Raw genomic sequence first — 27134 nt, 5'->3', positions numbered from 1 at the left:
TTATTGACAATGCTTCATCTTCGTTGTCATATATACCGAGACAACTTGCAAGAGACCCTAAAACAGAAGTCTAATACTTGCAAAATATTTTTTTTTTAAAGGAAGTGCTGCATACAAAAACCTCAAGAATCTAAACTTTCTCAAGCACAACAATCTTGGAATAAACATATTAATTCTCTCAACATGCACTGCGCATAGTTGTTATCTCATATACAATTATAAAACATATATAATTGAGACATAGATACATCTATTTATTTATTTTACGCAATATTGATCGGAGAAATAGCAGGTATTCAAACACTCCTTGAATAAAGAATGTAATTTTAGGTTGTTTGTTTGCTCATTGTCTACTGATTAAGAACATATTTATCAACAGAACCAACCAAAAACATACCAATGGTGGGAAATAAATTTTTGTTTAACAGAAGTAATTTGACTTGGTGAGGAGGGCGAAACAAAGTCAACTACTTTCTCATCTCTTTATCTCACTTATTATCGAAAAAAATTATCCCACTAACTATTCAATATCAAATAGACAGTTGATAATTTTATTCGATAGTAGACTTAGTAGTGGCCATTGATTAGCTGATCGGCGTCCAAACGCAACCGGTCACGTGAACCACATCCCGTGTGCGGCCGAAGCGCAGGAAGTCAGGTCCCGCCCCCGCCCCCCCCCCCCCACCCCCAAAACAGAAGAAAAATCCGATAGCACGTCAGGCATCAAATAACACCGACTGCTCTGCTTGCCGGGACGCAAAATCTGGGGTGAAACAATTTCTCTCTACATTAAAAAAAATAGAAATAATCCCCTCTTGAAGAATACCCATTTCATATAACGATCTCGGCAAGAATACCTAAAGCTAATCGAAGAGAGAGAGAGAGAGAGAGAGAGAGAGAGAGAGAGGGAGAGAGAGGGAAAGAAGGTCGCAGATCCCATTATTCCCCATCCATGGAGGCGAACCAGTCGGGATCCGAGAGAGACAAAGGGAGTTTGCCGTCCCCCATCACCGTTGTTTGTAGCTTTTGGAGAGGTCTGTTCGCCTTCCCTCCACTTCGATCTCGTTCTTTCTCTTTCTTTGGTTTCTTGGATCTTTGACGGCGGTGGTTGCCGAGAGGGCCTTCTGGGAATCGAAGGCGAGTCGTAATGTTGGTTGATCTCAATTAGAACTGTAGATTTTGCGTGTCCAACACGAATGAATCTGATTTCGAGATAGCATTCGTTACCATTCTCTAAGGTAGTTTCTCGGCCCTTGAATTGGGGTATCGGAGTCTCTTGTGGTTTTTAATGGTCATGTGGTCTGGATCTTGCTTTTAGGTGGAAAAAAATATTAAGGGTTACCCGTGTTAGACAACCGAAATTATCTAGACCCCTTTATTTGAGTGTAACATCGAAATCCTTCTTGGTACCTGGTCATTTTAATTATATGTCACTGATGCAAGGACGGGCTTTGTTGAGAGGCCTTGCTGCTCTCCAATGATCTCCACTGCTGAGGTTTATGTTATGGCTATAGCCAGTGCAGCACTGGAGTTTGGATGTTAACAGATGCAAGGATGGACTCTGTTGAGAGGCCTTGTTGTAATCCAATGATCTCCACTGCCAAGGTTAATCTTATGGGTATAGCCAGTGCAGCACGAGAATTTAGTCTCAAGAGCTTCGAAGTCCTGTAACACAATTTGAAGTAGAAGAAACTCTAACTTACTCTTCATTTCACATTAACATAGCCATCCATCCCCTTTCATATGGTTTTAGGATTCTTCAGGTTCAGACCCCTAAGTGGGTATCTAGAAATCCTGTAATATCATACATGCATGTGTGCTTATCGGTATGAGGGTATTTATGCAGTGGTGGTTATCATTGTATTATGCTTATATATATTTATGATTTAGACTGTTACGTCTGTTTGCTGTCTCTTTCTTGCTTCTATGCCATGAACCAGGCAGCTTTGTTTAATTGTTTGGGTTGATAAATTTTCTGATATGGGACGTTACATGGACATTCGTCTTGCTCATATATATAACTTGTGTGAACATTCATAAACAAACACAAAACATTGTAGAGCAATTTTTTCCTCTTAATTGTTCAGCAAAAGCAGGAGGGCATCCTTCTATTCCTAGAGTTCTTTTTGAAAAAAATTTCATTGCGCAAGTGTAGGGGAGGAGCTAGGATTGTTCCTATTTGGCACCAAGAAACATGATATGCTCATATGATGGGTTTCTCTCAAGGAGAAATTTTACTAGATCTTAAAGGTTCATCTTCATATGTTACTAGAGGTTGGATCTGACTTGTTTCTCCTAGCACATCACTTCTCCTCTCTCCCCAATTTTGCTCCATCAATATATAGGATCTTACACTAAATAGATGGGTCTCCAAGAGAAACATCAAGTAGTACTAAAGATTTGGTGAAGGAAAAGGGAAAGTCAATATAGATTCACCATGATTTCTAAATACTGCAACAAGTGGGACATTTATGTCGTGTCAATAGTATCAAGCTGTATGCTACATGGACTAGTATTGGGGCCCTTACCAAATACTATATTTTTATTTTTGAATGAAAATGCATGAACACTTAATCATATCCATCACCTGTAGGAAAATCTAAGAAAAACACAATCTCTTTCTCCTTCTTTCAAAAAGGTATATCTGTGTTAGCCTTTGATCCAACTAATAGAAGAGAAATATTGTTGTTTGAAAACTCTGGGAAGTGGGAGCAATTAATCAGCCTGAGGTTCAAGGCTTTCCTTGATGGTGTTTAAAAAAAAATAAAGAAATTCTCCTGACCCATCTGAGGGTGATGTTAAATAAAGTTGACCAGGTGATTAGGCCAAGAAAACTGCCATCTTTGTGTTATTTTAAAGGGGTGCCATATTTCTAGGTGAGGCCTCGCTATGGAGCCCCAACAAGAGCAAAGGGTGTTTGGTGAGTTTTGGAATGGGAACTTGGCTATTGGTAACCAAGAAATATGGCATTATACAATCAGGATGAATATTTAAGCAATATTTGTATTGATATTAATTTTGGGTGCATCTGATTTTTTAAGGAGGTAGCATACCATAGAATTTCAAAGAGATTAGTTGGAGACCTAGAAGACATTCTTTACTTTCTGGGGTGCAGTCACACCCATTGGTCCCCCTTGGCTCTGCGTATGGGCAAGTGTGTGATTAGTCACGATATTCTTTATAAATAATGATGCCTTTCACAATCTGCATTGCGAGTAGGTAATGTGGTCATCTAAGGAGGCATAGCTTCTTGGTGATGGTCCGTAAATAAAGAATGAGGCAGGAAGGAGCAAACAGAGAAGCAAGTAAAACAAAATTTGTCAGGAGGTGAGTATATATAAAGTCTATCAAGTACCTGGTTCATCCCTCATTATTTTCTAGAGAGAGAGAGAGAGAGAGAGCATGCAATGGTTTTGGATTCATCATTTTTCATTTCCTCAACAATAATTATATGTAGCAACTTCTATTACCTGGGCCATGGATGCCTGAACTTTAGAATAAGTAATCCTAGTTCAGACAACAGCCATAAAATAGGTCTTGAAGGGCAAAAGGAACAACAGGAGATTAAACAGATATACAAATAGATAGATTAAAGAATGCTGGATATATTTCACTGATTTGGCAGCGCAATGCCCACCCCCATGCTGTCATCTAATGCTTTTCTTGTTTTTATTAAACTGGACCTTTATATGTTGCTTGTTAGCTGTTTATCTCATTATTACCCTAATCTGTCAGCTAAACATTTGCTTTCCCAAGAAGCTAAGATCTAAATGAGATGGTGCAATAGAGAAAGCAAGTTACAGAAATGAGATAATGTTTCTGTCATAGGATTCTTTAGAATAGGTTGTCAAGTCTATGTCAATCATTTCCCACAATTCTTGAGTGAAGAACATCATGAAATTAAGTCACTGAGTTTGAGAGTCCTTTTACAAAGATTCTACATCTTTCTTCAGTGCAAACAATTTCAGGGAGAAGCATGATAAAAGATTGAAGAAATGCTGGAAAGAAACCTAATTTATAGTTGTGACAATTGTGGCAATGGGTATCTATAAATTGCTTGTGATTGCAACAATTGATGGGAGATGATACAAGATCTAGATATTTTGCATTGATTGAGTTCAAGAAGAAACATCCAGTCTAGAAGAGGTTCTGCTTTTCCGAAAAAGCTGTCCTGACCCATGTAAAAACAAAGAAAATTGTCAGGTAGAAGCCATCAACAAAGAGACAAGCATCCGTTTCCTTTGAACTGAGGAAAGTTTTGTGTTGGAGGAATTCCATCCCCCACCCCCCACCCACGAAAAAAAAAACATAATTGAATGCCTCCAATTGGTCTCTCGTTATAGCTCTAATACCACCTATATGTATATGTTGTACACGAATGCATTATAAACATTATTCATAAATCTATGTCTACAATCATTTTTTGCAATTGTTTTTGCTAGAATAAACAAGAATGGTTCTCTTCCTGTAAATATAGCTCTACATGGCATTATTCTACACGGTAATGTTGCATAATATTATAGTACCTTTTTCCTTGTCTGAAAGAAGGACATAACTGCTATTTATTGTTATATGACAATCCTTAGTACTGAATTCCGTACCATAGCCATCTTGGTTCAGTGTTGATACGCTCAATACCCGCACCACATACTAGTTTGGTATTGATTTGGCGCAATATGCCTGGTATATATGTACCGGTACGAACTAGTATGGCACACCATTAAAGAGTCGCTTAGTCTGACCATCTCATCCATTTCAACTAAATTTTATTGCGATCATTACTTATTAATAGCTAGATTCTCTCTCTTTGTTTGTTCCATACAAATTCAGGCCCCTTTTAATAAGTTTTCATCTACTTCTTGTGGGATGTGGCTATACTACTTAAATCCATTGTCCATCACATAATAGCTGTTTATCAAACTCCTAAAACAATCTCACTGCTTTACTTAATAATCACTAGAACATTGGCATGTGTTAGGGTCATCTTCTATGATTGCTCCACATTTATATTTCTTCATTATGATCCATGCAACTTAGCTAGCCTTCTTTCTGTCCTGCAAGGTCCCTAATGTGTCAATGTTCATGCAATTCTTGCAAGGCATATATGTTTAAAATCCATCTATAACCATGCGGCATCACCCATATCCTCTATACATATGACATTTTGGCATCCTGGGCTTGTCGGGTGTAACATATCATTGTACAAGCACTATCTGCATCAATGCAAACTATATAGATTGTAGAGTAATGATCTCATCTCACACAGGGTTGTTTTAACAGTATTGCTGCTGAGTTTGACCGTGCGAATTCCATTATAATAATTTTTTTTATTGCTACTGTCAAAGTAGTTTTATGTCCAATTTAATACTCTAAATATTGAGAAGTATATGTATTCTATCCGTTTCTCATTTACTTTCTATGCTCATTATATCCACAAACTAGTGCGAACGGCATATGTTTTATTCATGTTCGAGGAATGCTACTAGTTAATGATGTGAAGATGACATTTTTCCCCCTTGCACCCCATTTTTTTCTTAATTACTTTCTCCTGAATACCAAGTTTCCTTTATCTATTGCATTCATAGTCTCCAATTTTTCAAGTGATGAAGGAGCTGTCATTCTATAACCAAGTTACCTTTACCCTGTGTTCTTTTATTGTGGTAACAGATTTTGATTTAGAAAAAGAAAGGAGTGGCCTGGATGAACAGGGACTAAGAATTGCTGAAAACCAGGAAATTAGTCAGAAGAACAGGAGGAAGCTTGCAGAGAGTACTCGGGGTATGTTACATGTCTTTCCACCTAGTCGGTATTATTTGTTAGTGCTTTTTTCTGATACTGGGTGTGCTACATACTTTCCACCTACTTGGTATTATTTGTTACTACTTTTTTTCTGATACCTACAAGTTCTCAGCTAAACTGGCTTCTAAAATTTTACCAGTGGAACTTTGTATTTTCTGTCATTTCTGAGGCATGCATGTAATTACATTCTTTTTGCACAGATTTCAAGAAAGCATCTGCAGATGAGAAGCTAAATTTGTTTAATTCCTTGCTTAAGAGTTATCAAGAAGAAGTTGATAATCTTACCAAGAGAGCAAAATTTGGAGAAAATGCATTTCTTAACATCTACCAGAAGCTTTATGAAGCTCCTGATCCTTATCCAGATCTTGCTTCAATTGCTGTAAGTTCCTTCAGAATTAACTTCGTATTTTTCCTTCATGAATTATTGCAGTTTCTCTTCATTTTCTTCCCTGCTATTATTTGCTTTATACTTATGAAGTTGTTAACCCTTGTGGTATCTGCTGATGTAAATTTTGTGGTTGGATTATCATGTCATATTTCCTGAATTGCATCTCTCCCCTGTCCAGGATTATATATTTTGAAGTGGCTGTTTCTAGTTGTTATAGAAGTTTTGCATTTTGAATGGCTGTCCTGTGCTATAATTGGTTCTTTTTTCTAGGAGCAAGACCAAAAAGTGTCTGAACTTGAGTCTGAGAATCGAAAGATGAAGCTTGAGCTTGAAGAGTACCGGACTGAAGCTACTCATCTAAAGAATCAGCAAGCTACAATTAGAAGACTAGAAGAGCGAAACCGCCAGCTAGAGCAACAGGTTAGCATCATTGGTAGCACAATGTTATTGACAGTTCTAACTTTTGTTTTCCCCTAATTCAATTATCCGTGGTTTATGTCAAGGCACAAGGTTTGTTGTATATCTTTCTTGTTCTTTACATTGCTTCCTTTTCTAATGAACTAGATGGTGGGATTTAAATCTGATTTTCCTTGCTCATTTACCTGCACATCGTCTGGAAGATTCGATTTCCTTTGTGTCTCTGTTTTATCTTCTTCATAGTAGAAGTGAGAAATTCCCTGTTGCTCAGGATTATCTGGATGCTCATAGATTATCAATTCATTATTAGATATTAGTCCTGTTTCCTAATACATACATACATACATACATCATATATACATGCATACATATATACTGCCACCAGATTTGCAATAAACTTCCTTTACTGAACTCTTGAGGTCATGATATGGATGAAAGCACACCCACAACAGCCTCTTTGCTGGTTGAGTGAAGCACTGAAAAATCTTTCACCCGTGTTTGAGAAACCTGTTCATGAAAGTTTTTTGCCTCACGACACTGAGATTTATCCTATGTTGGTTTCTTACAATTAAGGGGGAAAACAGTGGCAGCAGCAACAACAACAAAAACAACAAAATCATTGGAGAGATTGTGATAGTTCGGTATATTGCTATTCACAAATACAAGTGATTAGGATGCCAAGCAGAATTAAGACATCAGGAAGGTGGAATTTAGATAAATCTCAAGGGAGCTCCTATATAATTTAGGGATTTAATGTTTCTGGATTTGGATTAGATATATGAAGATCCGAATCCAAGTTTGTTCATAATCTTTCAAAGTTGAAAATTGTTTTTTCTGACTGGCTTTGGCTCAGATTCAGATCTATTATCGAATTTCAAATAGCTCTTCAATTCATCTTTGAAAAATGTTTCTTCTAATAATTTTCCCTCTCTATGTTCATTCTCTAATCTGAGCATTTCTTTCAATATAGAATAATGTTATGCAGTGGGGAAGTTATCCAATATATATAATGCTGATGCTTGTGTGATTGTGTCTACAGCAATGCCCATTGGACATCGGGTGAAGGAAATCTGTTAAAAGTATTCCTTATTTAAGTATATTTACTCTCTCTTCATTCTTTCTCTCGATTATGTTTAAGAAAGAAATGGGAGTGTATATCAATCAGATGAATAAGAAAATATGACATTTATCAAAGTTAACAAGTTGATGCAATCACAGCCATCCGTCATATATTTTCTATTGAATAGTCACTTGCATGACATTTGCCGGCATACTGAAGTCATAATTTGAAGTTTCACATCAGTAATATTTGTTTTTCCCTGTTCTTCTTCTGATTTTCATCTAGATTCAGCTAGATGGTGAGAAAATATTGGAAGTGAAATCATGCCTGAACCCCATCTATAACATCAAAAAAGGTCAATAGTTCTATGAAATTAACACATGCTCTTATGGCAGTGATTATAATTAAGCAGTAAATCTCTTAAACATCAAAATGAGAAACTACAGAGGGATAATACAGATATAGTAAAATTGGTACTGATTAGTGAAACATCAAATAATGAATACCAATATCATAGGCTTAAAGTATGTAGACATTTTAAACCATTTCTCTACTGAATTCACATTTCTTTGTTTCTCTGTCATGAATCTTAACCATCAAATTGGCTATTTAGACTAAAGCGTGTGTCATGTAGTGGAAATTTCATCCAGTTTTACCATAACTTGAATGTAAACTAACAATCTATATTTATTTGATGCATACTGATTTTTCTAATGAGTTTTTTTAGATGGAGGAAAAGGTGAGAGAGATTGTGGAAATGAAGCAACGTAGCCTGGCAGAAGAAAACCAGAAAACTCTTGAAGTCTTGAAAGAGAGGTAATCCTGTTCATTTATAACTTTGATAGTCAGGTGCTCTCGTTTTGTTCTAGTTGTCTGAGACTTCGAAGAGCTTCATCAACTTTGCCACATGAACACTAAATTACCAATTTACTTTGATGTGATGGAAACTGAAACAAGTAACTTTTGCCATGCTGGCATGGTGTTAGGGAACTTCTATTGCAGGATCAACTACGGCAAGCCAAGGAAAGTGTGTCGAATATGCAGAAACTACATGAGTTTGCTCAAAGACAGTTGCTTGAACTTCGTACTCAATCAGGTACAGTGCTCACTCTGAACAAAATGACAATGGGATCTTTCTTTCTATTGTACCACTATGAGACACTAGTGGCCTTGTAATGTTCATAAGAACTAAAAGGCGTTATTTGTCACATTTTTTTCAATGATTTTAGAGGAAGAAAGAGCAGCAAAGGAATCTGAGGTCAATCTTCTAATGGATGAGGTTGAGCGAGCTCAGACACGGTTGCTTAGTCTTGAAAGGGAAAAGGTACATCTTTATTTATGCTTAAATTCAGGAAGGTAATATTAGTTTCTGATTTGTAATATGTGGTTTTGGTTTCCCCTATCTTGCAATTTGGCTTCTTCTGTATCTTCATGTATTATCATGTTTGTCATTGCTCTTTATAATGGCCACATTACTTGAAACATGTGACATTAAACTGTGTATGAAGTTCGTGGTCTTCTTCATTTTACTTATAGATTTTAGGAGGCCTTACCATTAATTTACTCATGTTATATGACATGCCTTGTGACTTGCTTATGCAGCTAATAGACAACCAGTTCTAACTGAACCTAGAATATATTTAAGCAGGCATGATTGGCAATAGTCTAGATCTTGCACTTACAGACCTTTTTTTGATATCCTAATCTAATTGTTCCAGATACAGATAACTCTTCCCGAGATATTAATCTTAACTTAAAATATTGACTTTAGCAGAACCAGAAAGAAATATTAAACATTAAGGGGAAATATTGGTGTTGGTATGGTATCAGCTATAATCCTTCCTAGGTTCTGATTCTTCCCAAGGCTGAAAGAGGCTGCTATCCTTGTGAGAGCCATGCCACAAGGTCCACAGCCAAGCAAGCTTAGCATCAAGCTATCCAGAAAAACCTAGGGACCACAAGGACCCATATAGACATGTATCCACTTTGATAAATGGAAAATCCTGGGCCTTAGAATCACTACAAACCCACATAAACACTTGATTCTCCTCCACTAGATATGACCCGTTAAAATATATTAATGATCAGGACAAATGATGACACATAGGCAATAAGAAATTCAACTATTACATATCGAGCATATGGCAAGTCAATGATGACAGTTTTGATGAATCAAGACCCACTCTTTGAAGATGGACTAGCAGAAGATTCTACAGTTGGAGATCTAGATGCATTTTATGACTGAAGGTCTGCCAATTGATGGTGTACTAATTGAAGATCTTACTTTGGCAATCTATAAGTTGGAAAAAGCTATGGTTCAGTGTCCACAAGTTTAAATTCTTCATATAACCAAAAAGTGACGGAAGAAGAAATAATATACAATTCAAATGTTGATTCATGAGAATACCCTCTGAATGATCCAACTGTTGAGGATTAGTCAATCGAGATAAGGGTCATCTAGTGGCAAAATAATATGATTCATTGCAAAAATGGATTGTTGAGCTGATGATCAACTTCAGGAACAACCAAGTAGATGGTTCACTCACCTTTTCATGTGACTTCAATTGATACCATACATGTGGGTTTTTTTTTATTTATTTAGTAAAATGTGTTTTGGAGTGCTTTCGCTGTAGTGGATGTTTCAAGATAAATTTGTTGCAAAAGAGGGTTACCTGTATTGGAAACAGATTCAACTAGAATGTTTAATGCTAACAAATAGGTCTGAAACACTGCAAGCTTAGGTTTCTAGGATTTTTAGGCATGAGGGTATGATTGATCTTTGAGGAGGATAAGGCATATTAAGAGTTAACTTCTCATCATAACTTTATTTGAAAAGATGCAAATGAGAAAGCTATACAATGAGGAGAGAAGAGCAGGTTTATGGTTGTGTTATGCACTTTTGTGTTTTTTAATTGAAGTCATGGCTTTTAGTACTTTCATCATAATGCATATGGTTAACATTATTGTGCTAAATCCTTTTCTTTCAAGTTGCTTGTGGACTATGAACATTTCCGATTAATAATCCCATGCAGGGTCTTCTGCGTTCTCAGTTGGAGTCGACAAATGAAGAGGATGAAAATCAGAGGTCTGGTTATATGGATTTTACCATGTCTGCCTAAGATTTTATGCATCATCTTTTCTCCTATGTTTTTGAATTCTTCTAGTCTTTAACAGTAATTTTATTAGATTTTTTTATTTTGGTAGGTTGAGAATTTTTGCTTTTTAGATGGCTTTTTTTGAACTTATCAAGCGCTCGTTTTCAGTGATTATTTGGAGTCGAACAATATCCTTGAAAGTTCCTTGAATGCAAAGGAGAAGATAATCTCGGAGTTAAACATGGAACTTCATAATACGGAAACTGCATTATCTAGTGAGAGGGAGCAGCACGTGAATGAGATCAAGAAGTTGAATGCATTACTCAATGAAAAGGTTTTGAACTACTACTCATTCTATGTTTTATGATAGCTGTGTTTTTCAGCTCTTGTTTTGGTTTGATATTCCTGAGTAGGTCAATTGTCTTTCATGCAGAATGAATCTGTTGTATCATACTTGTATTTGATGAGATTATGATGCATGACTAAAGGCAGAACTATAAATTTTTTTGTGTACCTGTGCATAACCTGCATAGAAATCTAAGTAGAAGACCAACTGTTGTCTGCTATGAATTAAATGATAACCTATGTTGTGTTTTGTTGTGGGTTACAAGAGGGTTAAATGGAATAAACGTCTCTTTGTTCCACTTATTCCACTTTAGCCTGCCAAGTGCTAAAAAAGTAGCATTCTTATTTTGAGGGTAAAATGGGTATTTTGAAAAGTAAGTGAAATTTACCTTTTTTGCTTAACCTGGAATAAACTACTCCACCCTGCATGGTGGAGCAACTTATTCTGGAGAAAAGAACCTTTATTCTGGGTTAGCTTATTTGGCAATGAAATATAGCCTTAGTATTTTCACAAAAAAAAGTTAAAGTTATTAAATAGACATTTTAAGTATATCACAAAGTTATTTTAATAAACTACTAAAAAATGTAATGCTATTAGGTTTTTTTTAAAAAAATAGAAAATCACTATTTGTCAGTCTTCTCTCTATTGTAACATTACGTTTTTCTTGAAGTTTTCATAATGCATTATAAGACAGCTTTCTTTTATGTATAAATAATCATCTCCATGTGTCCATAAATTATGAATCTGCAATATGTCAACGGCACTTGAAAATGCACTTATGACTACTAATGCACATACCCGTGGACATGTTTGTGTCTCTGTGCGTGCAGGAGGTGAGAGGAGTCCAAATCTTATCAGTGCAGAATTTACAATATGCCATCCACATATGATTGATGCAAAACTATGTTTTGGATCTATCAAATGGCTACAGAAGGATCATTTTTAATTTGAAGATGCAATTACTTCGACAGTTTAAAAGCATCTAAATCTGCTAAGTTTAGGTTATGATGTGTTTAAGATGCTTCCATCTTCATTTATGGTGTTGGTTGTTGAATTACTTTGTTTTGTCATCCAGAACTTTTGGTTCCACAAATTCTCTGTCCATGTGAAACATAGATAAAGAAATCTCCAAAACATATATCACCTCATTTTTAGCTGTTTAATTATTAGATCTTGATAAATGTTCTAGATTCTAATTCAGGGTCATTTTTATCCTACATAGAATTGTATCTAGAGCATGTTTTCACCCTATATATGCATATACACCAAGGACTTAGGTCCCCGCAGAATGTCCTGCGGGACACCGGGATGGGATACCAGTTTGAGTGTCGAGATAGGACCATCCCACCATTGTCCTAGTGTCTTGATCAGCATGTCTTGGGACATCTCCTATCCCAAGTGTCGAGATGGGCGGGGTGGCGGTGCATCGTGTTCCATCGGAAAACCGGGAAAGCCCTATCCCGTGGGATTTAAAACCTTGATATACACACAATAAAACACAAGCACATGTTTGTATATGTGATTTGTCTTGCATCAAAGGGTTTCAGGCTGAAATCTTGTTGGCACATTCTAGTTGATCCCTCCTCTTCACACTACCCCCCTCTCTCGCCAGTTTTCATATCGCTGGTCTGTGCATGTGCGAGCATGGAGAGTTCTTCACTGTACATAAACACATATGCGTATAATATATATATTATATATATTATATAATAGGTATGTATGTATATTAGTTTAATTATAGTGTATGATGATAATGAAAGCATTCCCATGCAATCGGAACCTGGACTTTCGCCCAATCTCTGCTGTTTTGTGTGTGCATATTCAGTCGCCGAAAAGTCAGAATCTTCAGCAAGCAGTTTTTGCAAACTTGCAGTTCCCTTCAGTTTTTTTTTATATTCTTAGTTTATTTGTTGACAGGAGACTGCTCTTATGGAGGTGAGAAAAGAGCTTCAAGAAAGACCCACTGCAAAACTAGTTGATGATCTGCGTAAAAAAGTCCAAATTTTGCAGGTGCTTCTACTAGGTTAATACATTATTAAATTTTTGTTGCCTCTTATTCTTGGTCCTTTCTGGAAGTTGTAGATATGTTAGAATTTGTTAAAAGTTTAGTTTGTACTTAATTGTTGCTACTGCATTCTGACAGACCATCAATAATTCAGTAGCAAGCCATGAATGATATACCGGGCTACATAAATGCTAATTAAATTGTGCCTTGTGTTAGAGAAATGCATGGAGTAGGTATAATTATGTGAGTTTGCAATATGCTGCCTACAGAAGAGTAAAAAATAGAGCTTCCTATGCATTATATTAGCTGTATCCAAGCTGTTGTTGAAATTCATGCATTTACCGTTATCCAACTGGTTTTGATATTGTTATATTCTGTTTTTCAGGAAGTTCTTTGGATATGTTCCATGTTATATGTTCATTTTATTTATTAGAAATGTTATCACAATTCTGAAAACTCTGAATCCTCTTTCTCCTGAACATAATTCATGACATTGAGACAACTTAATAATAAAAACATAGTTGTGGTGTTCTTTAAGCGAAATGGAAAAGTATTAAAAGTGTGAAGGCTAATTATCATTATGTAGATAATCATACACTTTTTAAGAAGTGTTTAGAAGTTTGAACATGGGGTTCATGTTAGAAAGATCTATTAATGTGGTGCGCTATCAATGACAAATTACCTGTTTATGCTTCAAGAAATTGTGTGATGCTTATCAGATGCAGCTGATTCTATATTATTTCTGAAGAAAGAGTAAAAAAAGAAAGAAGAGAAGCTTCAAGGTATGTTAGAATAAGGAGGAGGAGGAGGAGGAGAAGAAAGTGAGAAGAAAAGGCCCGGATCTTTTGAATCTAAGGTTTCCTGATTTACATTTGAATGAGACTCCTATTCAAAAGAGAAATCTTTAGATATGGTTTAAATATTGATTCCTCTCGATCATATCTGGATTCTGTGGCAAGTTAAAAGTCACCATAGGAGTTTGTTGGAGTCTAAGATCTTTGGAGTTGGTTTCATTTAAATAATATTTTAGTTATAAGTTGAAAGGAAATTTGAGTCATTGTAATAAAATTTTGGGTTACGTAGGTATCCCAATATATATCTGGATTTTAATATTTGTTCTTTTTTATTTTTTTCCAGTTTAAGTCTTTGTCATACAAAAAGGGGTTTCTTCCAATTTTATGCTTCATATTGTGAAAGTTATGAGATATCCTGTTTATATCTGGTTTATATGTTTTTCTTTGTTTTCTGCAAATATTTTTTCATGATTTTCTAATATTTATAATTTGAATTGGAACTGTTTCATGTTAAAATCAGCCTATTCTGGATGCTCTTTGTACTTCTCTAGATGGGAATATTTTTCATTCTTATTCAATTCAAAGATATTTCCTTTCCAATTCATTCTGGTTTTTATGCTTAGAGTTCGCCTTTCTTCAGGCAGTTGGTTACAACTCAATTGAGGCTGAAGACTGGGAACTGGCTACCAATGGGGAAGAAATGAGCAAGTTGGAGTCCCTGTTACTTGACAAGAACCGAAAAATGGAGCATGAATTGACACAATTGAAGGTCTGGATTAGCTTTTATACATGAATATCATCATCTTTTTTTTCCCTCATTTTTTTAATGCACATGGAGATGCCTGACCTTAATACTCATTACTTTATATATGTAATAGCAATCCTTTCAATCAATGGTTGAAGGTTCGGTCTGCCGTACCGATCGGTACGGGTCGGTACATACCGGTACCGGACGGAATCGGTACTGTACAACTATATTTTTCGGTTCCGACTATTCGCAATCCGTATCGGTCGGTACCGGCCCATACCGACCGGCTTGTACCAATCTCAATTTTTTTTTGGCTTTTGGCCCGAACCAGCCAAAACGGTACAGTACCGGTTCGGTATAGTACCGGTACCGGTGCCTACCGGTACGTCGGTATGGTCGGTACAACGGACCTTGGTTCTTGCTATTCACTATCAGAAGTTTCTAAAGGCCAGCACCATTATAACAGTTGCATATAAATACTTATATATTCCAATACTTCATATATGTAAAAGCAATTCTTTCAGTTGTTGGTTTAATGTTGCTGCTATTCACCATTAGCAGTTTCTAATGGCTGGCTCCATTGTAACATTTTTTTTTATGTTATTGTCTAGGTTAAAATTTCGGCAAAAACAAGTTTGCTGGAAGCAGCTGAAGCCAAGGTTGCAGAACTAACTGCCAAGGTGGATGAACAACAGAAGTTAATTACAAAACTCGAAGATGACATACTAAAGGTTTTCTCTGTCTATTTCCAGCTACAATCACATATAAAGTTGCTTATACGTTTTTTCCTTTGCAATGCATACCTCATGTTAACATCTCTTATGAAGTTTCTTCGTAATGTTGTTGTCTTAACTTTTTGACAAAATTTAGACATAATTTTCTTTGATACAACTACAATTCATATGTGTGGATTCAACTAACATTACGTATCTAACAAGTAATTGAAAGATTCTATTTCATTATTAATTAATTTCCTTGAATGCTACCTTGACTCCTTTTCTGATACAGGGTTACAGCTCATCTGACCGGAAGGGCTTGCTTTTGAAAGATTGGGATTTTCAGGAGATTGGTACAAGAGAAGTTTCTGAGGTACCAGTCATTAGCTTCTTCAATTTAAATTGTTCATAGTATGGTTTTTCGAGCAGTTTCTGGCTCTGATATGCTTCAAATTTCCATTTTTCTGCATTCAAGTTTTTTTTCGTTTACTATATTCTTTTAAGTATGTATTTTCCTCAAGCCAATGGAATTTGAATGGTGCAGTCAAATATATGGATTATGTATCTGAATATTGTTGTGTGTCATCATAAGGCATTTATATGACATAAATAAGGTATCAAGTTATCAACGTTGGCATTAGCAAGCCATTTGCTGTTGTTTGCTCAGATAGAAAAGAACCATTTAGTTTTTGATCATGCAAATGGTTGAGGTTCCAAACTCTGCTATATGTGCTTCTTAAGGAAAATAACTAAAGGTGGTAGACCACTTGTTCCACAATCCTATATTTTCTTCATGTCCTTTGAGCATAATGGTGATCCTAATTTGGCATATTCTTGTTCCTCCTTAATTTGGTGCCAATTCCTCCCTATGGTGTTCTTTCTGGGTATGTACTCTCTCTCATGATCTGCTTGCTTCATTGAAAGAAATTATACTTATTCAACAAAAGTTGTAAATAGGCCGTTGGACATTCAGGAGGAAAATTAAATTGTAAGATTGATATAGGTAAATAATGTACTTTTTATGTAATTTAATAAGGACCAGCTCATGTTTGTCGTATCTTCATTTGATTCTTTGACGATTCAAATTAAATATGTGCCACATTGTGAGGAATTAAACCATATGGCTGCATTTTCCTTCTTCTATTTCTTTATTATGGATTCCATATTTTCTTCTATGTCAGTACGGGGCTGTTCCGATTTTTCTATGGAATGGACACTTGCATCCCAGCACTCAGGATGGTGGATGTCCCCTCCCAACTCGTCCCATCCTGACACTTGGGATGGTGCCCTGTTCCAAAATATAGGATGGTAGGATGCCCACTATCCCTATTTAAACCCTTGGTTAATTGATCCTGTTTTGTCTTGTTTCCATCAAGTTGGTAACTTGCTTCTTCTTGATTGAAGACTTTCTTGTGCTGTTTTTCTTTTCTGAAGAGAAGAATTGGAACTTTTATGCAAAAGACCACCTCATAGTTGTAGTATCTATCCAGAATGAAAAGAGGACCTAAAGACTGTGTCCTGTTGATGGTGTTTCAAATTCCAAACTTTATGTTTTTCTATTGATGCCAGCTAGTAGGAAGACACAGTACTGAAATCGAGCTATGGTCAGACCTAAAATGTAGATCTAATGTGCCCTGTGTTTCACTATTACGCAGACAGAAGTTTGTATTTTATATTTTCTGATGATGATTTTTGTTCATAAATCAAAGCTCAGCTTTGGCTGAAACTGATCTGGAACTCATCGCAGTTTTTTACTTAAAGCCATGACTTGCTTATGGGCGAAAGCTATATGGATGGGCAGTCAGTTCTAATCTTTTGCCATTTGTTCTTCTATTTCAATTCCAAGAAGCATATTCCCAAAATTAGGCATGAAATTTACTAGTTTTCTGGATATGTGGAAGCATTATGATACTACCATATTGGATTTTGAAGATATTAAGAGTAGTTATCTTTTTGACCCAGATGCGTCTACCACAGATTCTGTATCCAACAAAAACTTTGACTATTACACGTTGAATTTTCTTCAAATAATAAAACAATATATTACACTGTAAAATGATTTTAGATAGATGTGTTCATTATCTCTTTTAGTGTGTAAAAAAATTATGTACGTGGCAATAGCTACATGCCCGCATAAGCAGATACAAATGTTATTTTTCATGTGATAATCTTGGCAGGCTTCTTAAGACTGTACTTAATGTCCAGGCAACAATAAGATAGGGTTCCCAAAATCAAATGATAGGAGAGAAATAGCCATTAACATTCTTGAGGCCAAAAGTGTTAGGAGCCTGTTGATTGCTTCAAAATGAAGCTAGGTCCTGTAGTCACCAACTCCGTGTTATATCATTCTCTAGCCAGGGCAAAGGCTTTTTAAAAAGCTACTAGCCTTAGAGATGGGTGAAGGTGCAATAGGCTGTCAATACAGCTATTGCTGTATATGATATGCTAGTACATTAATCAACAAGTTGGGCATCTATGGATTATATTATGTGGGGCTTGATTATAAAGCTGCTGCTGATAAATGATGCGCTGATGCATTAATCACATTTTGCAGTATATACTAGCTCCATTTGTGGAACTTCTAGTTTTTTCTGAAGATTGGCATGTGAAACTTGGATGACGCATCATGCTTAGTGAACTGTCTGTTGCACAGGATTGTACTTATGCAAAGCTGACTTAACTACATGTAGAGGCAGGAAATGATGTCCATGTTTGCTGAGCTAACTTGAAGTTGACAGTTTGAGGATAAAGACACTGTCTGTTGTTTCCTATCTATACCTATTGGTGGCCAGCTGGCTGGTTGTGCCTCAGGCAAAAGCCCAAGCCTCCTATACTAAATGAAATAGTCCAGAAAGTTACTGGTTAACAGCTTTGCTATTTAAGAACTTCAAATCACAAATTTACTCAAGGAAGAAACGAGAAAATTAAACTGTGTCAAAGTTGAAAAATGAGAAACTGAAAGTACTCTTATAAAATGATTTTTTTTAAAGTAATGGTATGTATGGTTAATCTGTACTTAACTAATAAAGTTGCAAGTTACACCTCACATGATAATCAGTGCTACATGGTCGGAAGAACATCAATGATGGGAAGAACATCTCCTGGCAGATCTTGAATGCATGCTAATTCTAGGCCTGAAAAACTACAGCTGATAGGAATAATTTGCACTGTGATATATAATTTTAGTACTCATTTTCTAGTAGCATAATTGTGATATTGGACATTGTCACATGAATTCATTCCCATCAAATCCATATTCTCATTTCTTTGGCAAAAAAAAAATGCATATGCGTATTGTGCAGTGCCTCTATGCTACATATTGTATCTATTTTATGAGCAGTCAATTAGAATAAGGAAATTACTGATGTTTCATTTTCAGCCTTCCATTTTGTCATTTCATTTTTTCTCTGTTTATTACACAATAGGGTACGGATCAGAGATATAATTCAGATCAGGATCAAAGTTCAATGCTAAAAGTAATTTGCAATCAGCGTGATCGTTTTCGAACACGCTTACGAGAAACAGAGGAGGTATGATTCTGATACTATACCAAATGCAGCTATGCATTTAATTCTCTGCAGTCTGTTTTCATTGTGTTTTTAATGCCATATATTATAGGAAATGAGGCAATTGAAGGAGAAGATGGGGATGCTAGCTGTAGAACTTGAGAATACTAAAGCTGATAATGTGAAACTCTATGGGAAGATCCGTTATGTCCAAGATTACAGTCTTGAGAAGCTTGTCTCTAGAGGACCAAAGAAGGTTGCTTGCACAATTTTATGATCTATAAGTTTTTTGCATTGTGATATTTTTTGTGCTAATATGTTTGTTCCTTTTTGTTCTATGATCCTTTCAGTATGCGGAAGATATTGAAAGTGGCTCCAGTTCTGATGTTGAATCCAAATACAAGAAGATATACGAGGATGACATAAATCCTTTTGCTGCATTCTCAAAGAAGGTAGAACTGCTGCTTTTTAGCTTTAAGTTCACGTCTTTGAAGAAAAAGATAGATACTCGATAGAACGGCAAGCTTCTGTTGTTATCAGGTCCATCATTCCTATCAAGGGCTACCTGTGATATTATTGCAAGCTTTTCCAAACCTTTTTTAGACTATGATTCGAGCTAGTGTCAACTTATTCAAAATTGCTAACCATTAGAAATTTGTCAAAAGGAATTTCAAACTCTTTGTTGGCACATTTATCCGAATGCTTTTTGCTCCCATGCCCTCTTTAGGGGATTCTTAGAATCTTGCCTTTTTTTTCTTCCATAGGCACAGAAGGATAACTTATGATATGATTCATTAGCATCATTCGTCCATTATCATCATTAGATGTCAATTTAGTTTTAATTGTTACAAATCAGTTCAATCCTGAGGTATCCTTATATATTTCTCTTGAAACTAAACTTGAAAATTAAGATTGTCTTAATATTTATGTGCAGATCATGTGCTTGGTTTATAATGGACATTATTAGATCTTGAAGACATGTTCCTTATTCAAAGCTTATCTAGCAATGTGAAAAATAGTGACCCACATTGGTTTTGACTTGTAAGAGATTATCTAGTGTATCGATTTACTATTTTGAAGCATGCACATCATGTTTTCTATTTTGTTTACTATTTTGCTTATACTTTTTTTTGCTACCAAGATCCGTACCGGTCGGCGAACGGGTTGGTACGGTAACAGTTCGAAACCGTACCAACACGGTATGCTTGGGTGTGCCGGTTCTGTACCTGCACGTCTATTTTTTTTTGAGTTTTTCAAGTTCAATTAATTGGTAATCCCTTTTTTTATTTTTTCAATGATTTTAAGTCTAATTTGTTTTTTTTTGATGTTTTTTGAGGTTTATATGATCCTGGTTTAACCTAAATGATGCATCTTGTTGTTTTAAAATGATATAAAAAATAAAATGATTAGTGAAATGTTGCATGTTACAAGAAGCAACATGAAATATCCTCAAATCAAGTAGTGAGGTAAAAAATATAAAATAATATAATCAATTATATATATTTAAAGTAGAACATACATACCGATATCTAAAATCTCGTCGAGTGGCGATGCAGCTCGTAGATATCTGATTCATTAACATAGTCAGGAGGCACATCAGCCCACCCCTTTAACCAAGTGGCGTTGTAGTCTTATATGTTCATCCTAGAAGGAACGTGCTTTAGGTTATAAGCACTCTCGGATCTTTCACTAAAGCTCTGGCTCTAAGAAGTGTCCTAGACCGATAAAACGACTGTGGAAGGGCTCATCCGAATTAGCCGACAGCAAAATTCGACTCGTAAGATGCTTCAAGCTGCGTAAAGTAGTAGCCACCGGAAGATGCCTTAGACACACCATATCTATATTCGTATCTGTATGGGTCATAGGCTTCCTGTGGCTATGAGTAATAAGATTCAGTATACAATTCGGAATCTGATACATCTATGGATCTTACTCCACATGCGTCTTCCTCTGCAGCTGCATTGTATCCTCTTGAATGACCTCGAGGAGTCCGTCTCTTATATGCAATTGGATCCTCGCGGGCTCCATCAGATCGTGCGGTGGTTCCTATTATGTGCAGCATGCATAAACTGAGATTTACCAATGAATCAAAGATTACTCTATGATTGTCTCATAAACGGTAGTCTCATGTCCGCTCTCTAGCCAACAAATTCATGACCACCAGAGCTACTACTCTTGGTCTCTAAATCTGAGTGAACTGTCTCCACATTCTCCATTGGGGCTGCAGGTGCCTTTTATTTTTTTTTGGTGTGCTGGGCAGTTGTCGTCTTATCCTTCATGCCACTCGCTGCCTACTTACACTTCATGCCCCTCCTCTGTCTGCTTACCCTTCGTGCCCCTCTGCCTGTTTATCCTTCGTGCTCCTCTCTGCTTGGCTATGTTGGGAGGATGTATGTCGTCTTTCTGACCGAGTCGACCAGGTAGCATAGTAACCTCGTCTAAGCATCTTTTAATCATATCTCTGAGAAGATGTCTCGAACAAAAAATCATGTGGTGACCGACTCTCCTGTGGCTGCGGCTCAGCAGCTAGAAAATGCGTGGAATATTGCTTTCTGCCCATTGCCCTACATCGATCCTAGCCTTGCTAGCTAAGAAATTGGCCGATCGTGGAGCGATCCTCGCTCATGAAGCTCTGACTCCTGTTGCTGGCCCACAAGCCATCCAATTATAGAATCATTCTCATTATCAGTGAAAACACTATGTATCGGATCTATCTACTAAAGCTCCATTTTCTCCTGAATGTACTTCCTTCTAACAGTGGAGCTTTTAGTATTATAGTGGCTCACTGCCAGAATGTCTACCTCGTCACCAAGTTTTCGACAATGCTCCCTTTAGTGTCGGCCTTTGCATATCTGTTTTTCTGCCACTTGTGACTGACAAACATCTAACGTAGGGTTGTTTTCCTCTTAAGAAGGCTAGCAAGTACAACGTAGTTGATAACAAGCCGTTTGACTCTTAGTCTCAAGATCTCTTTTCTTGCATACCTCATCAGGAAAAGGACTCATGTATGATTATAAATGTATCTGGTAATTGTTTGGGTTGTCTCCACTGTCTATTACATCTTATAAATCTTCGCAATGTCTATCAATATAAAGTCGATACAATGTGCAGCACATGGGATCCAAAAAATGACCACCACTCCATCAAAATCTCCCAGGCAGTCTTATATTGTGGCCCATTATCCGTGATAACCTGCACGACATTCTCCTCTCATACTGATCAATCACCTCCTCCATCAATTTGAGGAAATACGTGGTGTCGTGCACCTGATCGGAAGCATCAACTGACTTAAAATCTTCGTCTCATAATATGTCAAGAAATCGATAATGTTCCGCTTGGTAAGATAACCATCACACATCATCGTCAGTCCATATATGGGCCACTTGCTCTTGTATGAGGCAATCCACTTCTCTAGCTCCTCATTATTATCAAGAAGTGCACTGTTGATGTCCTTCAGTCTTAGAGAATGTACACTAGAATCGGCTGCCTGTATGAAGGAAATGGCAGACCAATAATACGTATTGTTTGCCACATTCGTTGGGATGTAGATGAAGTGGAACCGGGATCTAATAGCTCACCACATTCTTTTTTTATCCTTCAGTATTGTGTCAATCCTCTGCTGCTTCGAATTCTTGCTGAGGATGGCATGTGAATCTAAATGATGGATAATTGCTTCTGGTAGAATATTTCTGGATGACTTCTTTTTGCTACCAAAAGCTCCTAGGCATAAATGCAATATGACCACCACCTCTGCTGATGGCCTCCCTGATTGAGGTCTTCCTGGTCTCTAGATCTGCTCTGCTGCTCGCAGAATTGGAGCTCGATGCGTAGTATGAGGGCCCAATCGAGCCCTATGGCTGGCCACCTCATTCTGCTGCCACGGATCATTCAGGCTCGCTTGTATGACAGCCTGGATCTGTGCCTTATCATCTAGAGCGGACACGTCCTCTGACTCTCTAGAGTAATAGGAAGGCAGCTCTGCTGTTCGGCGGTCCACCTCTGCTTTGTTCTCGAAATTCTCTCCTTCGCTGCTTTAAAAGCAGCAAAGTGCTTCTTCATCAGTTGTCGAACCTCTTTTAGGCAATTCTGGTACATAGATATGGCAGGGTAACCACAAGCTAAGTGCTGCTTCAACCTGGTTATCCCTTCATTAAACTCTATGTTGTACCAGTTGCACTTCCAATAATGTTGACTCGAGAGCATGTCTATGATTCCAACTAATATCATGCTCTGGCTCCTTTTTCTTTTAATGGTTCCATTCCTGCAGGTTTATCAAGTACTTCAGTTTATCAATTATTTAAACTAGCAAAATTTCGTTATAATGAAAATAATTTTGTTTACCTTAAAAAATATATATGATTTATCTAATACATAATACTATTTTTTATTTTTTATTTTTTATTTTTTATATATTTTTAATAATTATGTTTAAATGTCATAAATTCAGAAAAATATGTTTTCTACTTAAAAAAATACTTTTGAATTATGTAATATGTACTACTAATATTTTATATTTTTGGTATAAATTATATATTTTTAATAATTTTTTAAATATAAATATTTGAAAATTTTATCTCAGTTTAGATCCATGTAGATCCCAACAATAGATGCTACATATATTTTTTTAGGCTTGTGGGCATACGTCAAAGGCTACTTATTTCTCAATCTTTTCAAAATTTATGCCTAGGCCACTGTGCGTATGTTCGCATCAAAACTTGAAATAATAGACCAAAAGTTTTGTTGGAGAGTAGCTTGCATGTCTCTAAATACGCTTCTAATTTTACAGTTTTTTTAAATTTTATTTTATTATATTTTTTTTATTTTTAATTCAAAAATATATTTTAAATTTTTAAAAATTATGTATAATCCGAAAATTAAAATTTTTTATATCATCGTGTAGAACATCCAGAGATCTACAACATATAATAAAATCAAGCCCAAATTGAAAATTTAGCATGATCTTCTCTTGTTTTGCAAATTTCGAGCTATTTTTTCAATTCTCCCAAAAAATATTAAAAAATGAGATAGAAAAGAGGAAGCACATCTTATTTAGGCTTGGATCTTTCTTCAGTTCTACTGAATTGATGTGATTTCGCAAATTGGAGGGGAAGGGGGAGCCGTTTAGGTGCCTTAAAGGCTAAACGAAGCAAAGGTGTTGGGAAGGCTTTCCTTTTAACAAAAGAAGCAAAGGGGAAGGGGACCTGATTCCGAACCAGGTCGACTCGATGCGAACTGGATGGTTTGCACCGAGTTCGAATGGAATTAGACAGTTCGTAACGAATTCGAACGGAACCGGCCGGTTCGGGCCTTTTCCGGCAGGTTCTGGTCAATTCGGAATCCGTTCTGGACGGTCTGGAGCCAAAACCGATTTTAATGAGCGAACTGACCAAATTCTCCACTGGGTCGGCTTGGTAGGGGTCGAACCTGGTTGTTCGGTCTGGTTCGGCCTACTTTGCCACAATAGTTATATATATATATATATATTGATATGTCTAGAATGTAGAACATTATTCTGTTCATTGCTATCATTATTGTTGTATTCAACTATTTTTGTTCCATGCATCTTCTAATATACCATTTATAATTTATTCAGGAAAGGGATCAAAGGTACAAGGAACTTGGTCTAAGAGATAAAATTACACTTAGCAGCGGTCGTTTTCTTCTGGGCAACAGGTATGCTTTTGGCATATTCTTTTCTATGTAAATTTATTTTAATGTTTGCTCATGTTGCTCAAGTTCTTTCAGCTTTGTATCTTAACCTACTTTTCAAGAGTTATATTGTTTAATTCACTATGCTGTTGAGTTAGACTTTCAGTTTGTTACCTCTACTAGATGCCTACATGGAAAGATGGTCTGCATCACATTTCCACTGTTTATCAACATTTAATCTGTCTTTGACATTTTCTTTCTAGGAAATATTCTTAGAAAATTCTGGAAAATGATCAAACAGAAAAGTATCGCAATATGTAATTTAGTAGGCGAACTAAATTTGCATGAGGTTGTTAGAAATACTGTCTATTTATGTCTATACACTAATATATGTCCACAAGAACGTCGATGAGAAAAAAAAAAAAAAAGAGAAAATTTTTCCAAATCCGAAGCCCACCTTAATCCATTTTTTTTTTGAGGGTTTCATGGTTTGGTAATTGCCCATCCCACCAGGCAAGTAGAGTAGCCCATTGGCCAGTTGACTTGATTTCGGTGCAAAGTTAATCTATTTTTCATTCAACTAGATTTGATTTTTCAAATTTTGTCTACTTTTAACAAGCTAGCATTCAGACGCTGCACAAGGTATATTGGCTGAATTGATGGTAAGGGTGCATATTAACAATAAAGGACACTTAGTCAAATATTATGATTTATATACTAAATCAATAAAGAAAATATAATAGCAACACTGTTGTCTTAGCTCGGTGGTAGAGATTGTTAAGCTTCCCTCATGTTCCAACTCCCAAAGCCTAGACCTGTGGTCTAGAGAATAAAGGCCTTTAGGGTTCACTTGTTTAACACACTAATTATTTTAGTCTATTCTGATACATCTGTGGGATCAAGGATGATATACTTCACTCCCTTTGAGCATTCATGTGTACTTAAGAAAAAAAAGCTATTGTACAATGCTTTGCACATGCAGTTGATGTACACGGTACTGCTCAGAGCTCGGGCAGCTTCCTTTGATTTTTCTCATACCATATGCAAGAGGATCATAGCCTATTCTAATTGTATATATGGGGCTAATTGCCTCAAAAGAATTTTGTTAATAGTGCTCTTGCACCACATCCACTTTCGCACAACTTTCGTGTGCCAACTTGGTGCAAGTACTTATATGCATCAATTTCTTTCTTATATTTAATGTGGACATAGACAACTAGAAAAATGAATTTTTAGTAGCTTTAAATGTGATTTATTGAGAAACTATATTTAATCAAACACTTGTTAGCCAGATGTAACCCAGTCACCTTATAGTTCAGGTCTTGGCTTGATATGTTGGATATGATTTCTTAAACTAATTTTTCAGATCTTATGAAGTGGTCATGTCTGATCAGGTTAGACAAATTTATGTTGGAACTAGTTGAAGCCTTGGATCTTGACATGACTCCTTAGTTAAATAGTCTGATCAGACTCACGATCCGGCAAGTCTAGACTTGGTTAAAAATCGAGTAGCGTATAGCAGGACCTGGTTCCTATAAGCCCACTTGCATTCCTAATTATATATGTCACCTGGTCTGATGATAGACTCTAATTTTGCAACAAAGAAATTTTTTTGGCTTTTGAATTACGTTCAGAAGACAGGCATTATCAAAAAAAAAGGTAAGAGTCAAAATATTTACTATTCTCTTTCAGATTTTTCAATGTTTAATTGATTTATTCATGACATGACTTAGGATAAGGAAGTCATCTTGTTATCACATATATTTGAATATAGCACGCTGACGGGTTGATCCTCTTCTGAAAGTTTTGAAACCACCACAATTTGTACCTTCTGTTGTGCATTTTCTTGCTGTTTCTGTGATAAAATGGAATGCACATGAAAATTGCAAGTGACACGCCTCTCGGTCCATGAATGTTATGATGTCCTGTCTATTCCTGATTAAGATTGATTTCAAAATAACTATTGGGTCTCTCATCTCTGTACAGATATGCCCGAACATTCGTATTCTTTTACTCTATTGGACTGCATCTCCTTGTATTTACATGTCTTTACAGAATGTCAGCATTAAGCTATCTCAGGTAATTTGAGCTTACTTTGGATCTACTTATAATTTGTCTTAGCCTTGTTGATACATTAAAATTTTATGTAATTTTGAATTGTGTCCTGAGTGCAGCACCACTCCTGGCCATGATGAAGCCATCCTTGATGCTGGGAATCACACGCTATCTCATGCATTCTCCAACTAATTGGATGGTGTGCCTTGTATTTTGCGAGTTCAGGTTTTTCTATAAGAAGCCCCATTTGTGGCTTTTTGATTTTTAAGGGACAGAAATGTATATAAGATCGGAACAGCATTATATGTCCAAGGAATGTACATGTAACGTGAAGATGTCACGGATACAGATGAGAAGGGCATGTCTGGTATATGCACATGAAATGGAAGTTCGATTCCTTCGCTGGTTTCACCTGCAATGAATGTGCAGCAGTTCAAACACCGTTTCCTGCACACCTGCAAATTCCTTATTTTGCGGATTTTTTATTTTGAGAAACAAATATAAGAGCTGAGAAAGCATAACGACATCAATCAAATGTAGGTAGAGGCCTGCGGGA

At 36.4% G+C, this 27134-nt stretch overlaps 1 protein-coding gene across 2 annotated transcripts; it reads left to right on the top strand.

The window, feature by feature from the left end:
* Positions 1–709: 709 nt before the first annotated feature.
* Positions 710–27011, top strand: LOC103695545 (protein CASP-like). 2 transcript variants are annotated; one of them, XM_039128980.1, is made up of 20 exons: positions 710–878; positions 909–1034; positions 5668–5778; positions 6000–6178; positions 6458–6607; positions 8392–8480; positions 8651–8760; positions 8894–8988; positions 10697–10749; positions 10928–11093; positions 13023–13115; positions 14545–14673; positions 15264–15383; positions 15661–15741; positions 18794–18898; positions 18987–19130; positions 19225–19326; positions 24468–24547; positions 26510–26602; positions 26698–27011. In XM_039128980.1, the coding sequence occupies exons 2-20, from the start codon at positions 953–955 to the stop codon at positions 26768–26770; spliced, it is 2055 nt and encodes a 684-aa protein (XP_038984908.1). In that variant the 5' UTR covers positions 710–878; positions 909–952; the 3' UTR covers positions 26771–27011. The 2 variants fall into 2 exon arrangements, with proteins under 2 accessions (XP_038984908.1, XP_008775135.1); XM_008776913.2 differs by having other exon boundaries at positions 710–1034.
* Positions 27012–27134: the final 123 nt, after the last annotated feature.

This window comes from Phoenix dactylifera, chromosome 8 (assembly GCF_009389715.1).
Source record: "Phoenix dactylifera cultivar Barhee BC4 chromosome 8, palm_55x_up_171113_PBpolish2nd_filt_p, whole genome shotgun sequence".
Taxonomy (NCBI): domain Eukaryota; kingdom Viridiplantae; phylum Streptophyta; class Magnoliopsida; order Arecales; family Arecaceae; genus Phoenix; species Phoenix dactylifera.
Note: the sequence above shows the minus strand (reverse complement) of the source record. Positions and strands in the feature narration are given on the sequence as shown.

Coding starts and splice junctions, on each gene's coding strand:
- LOC103695545 (XM_039128980.1), top strand. CDS start 953: ATGGAGGCGAACCAGTCGGGATCCGAGAGAGACAAAGGGAGTTTGCCG. Junction 8,481..8,650: donor CTTGAAGTCTTGAAAGAGAG/GTAATCCTGTTC, acceptor GCATGGTGTTAG/GGAACTTCTATTGCAGGATC. Junction 15,384..15,660: donor TCGAAGATGACATACTAAAG/GTTTTCTCTGTC, acceptor TTTCTGATACAG/GGTTACAGCTCATCTGACCG.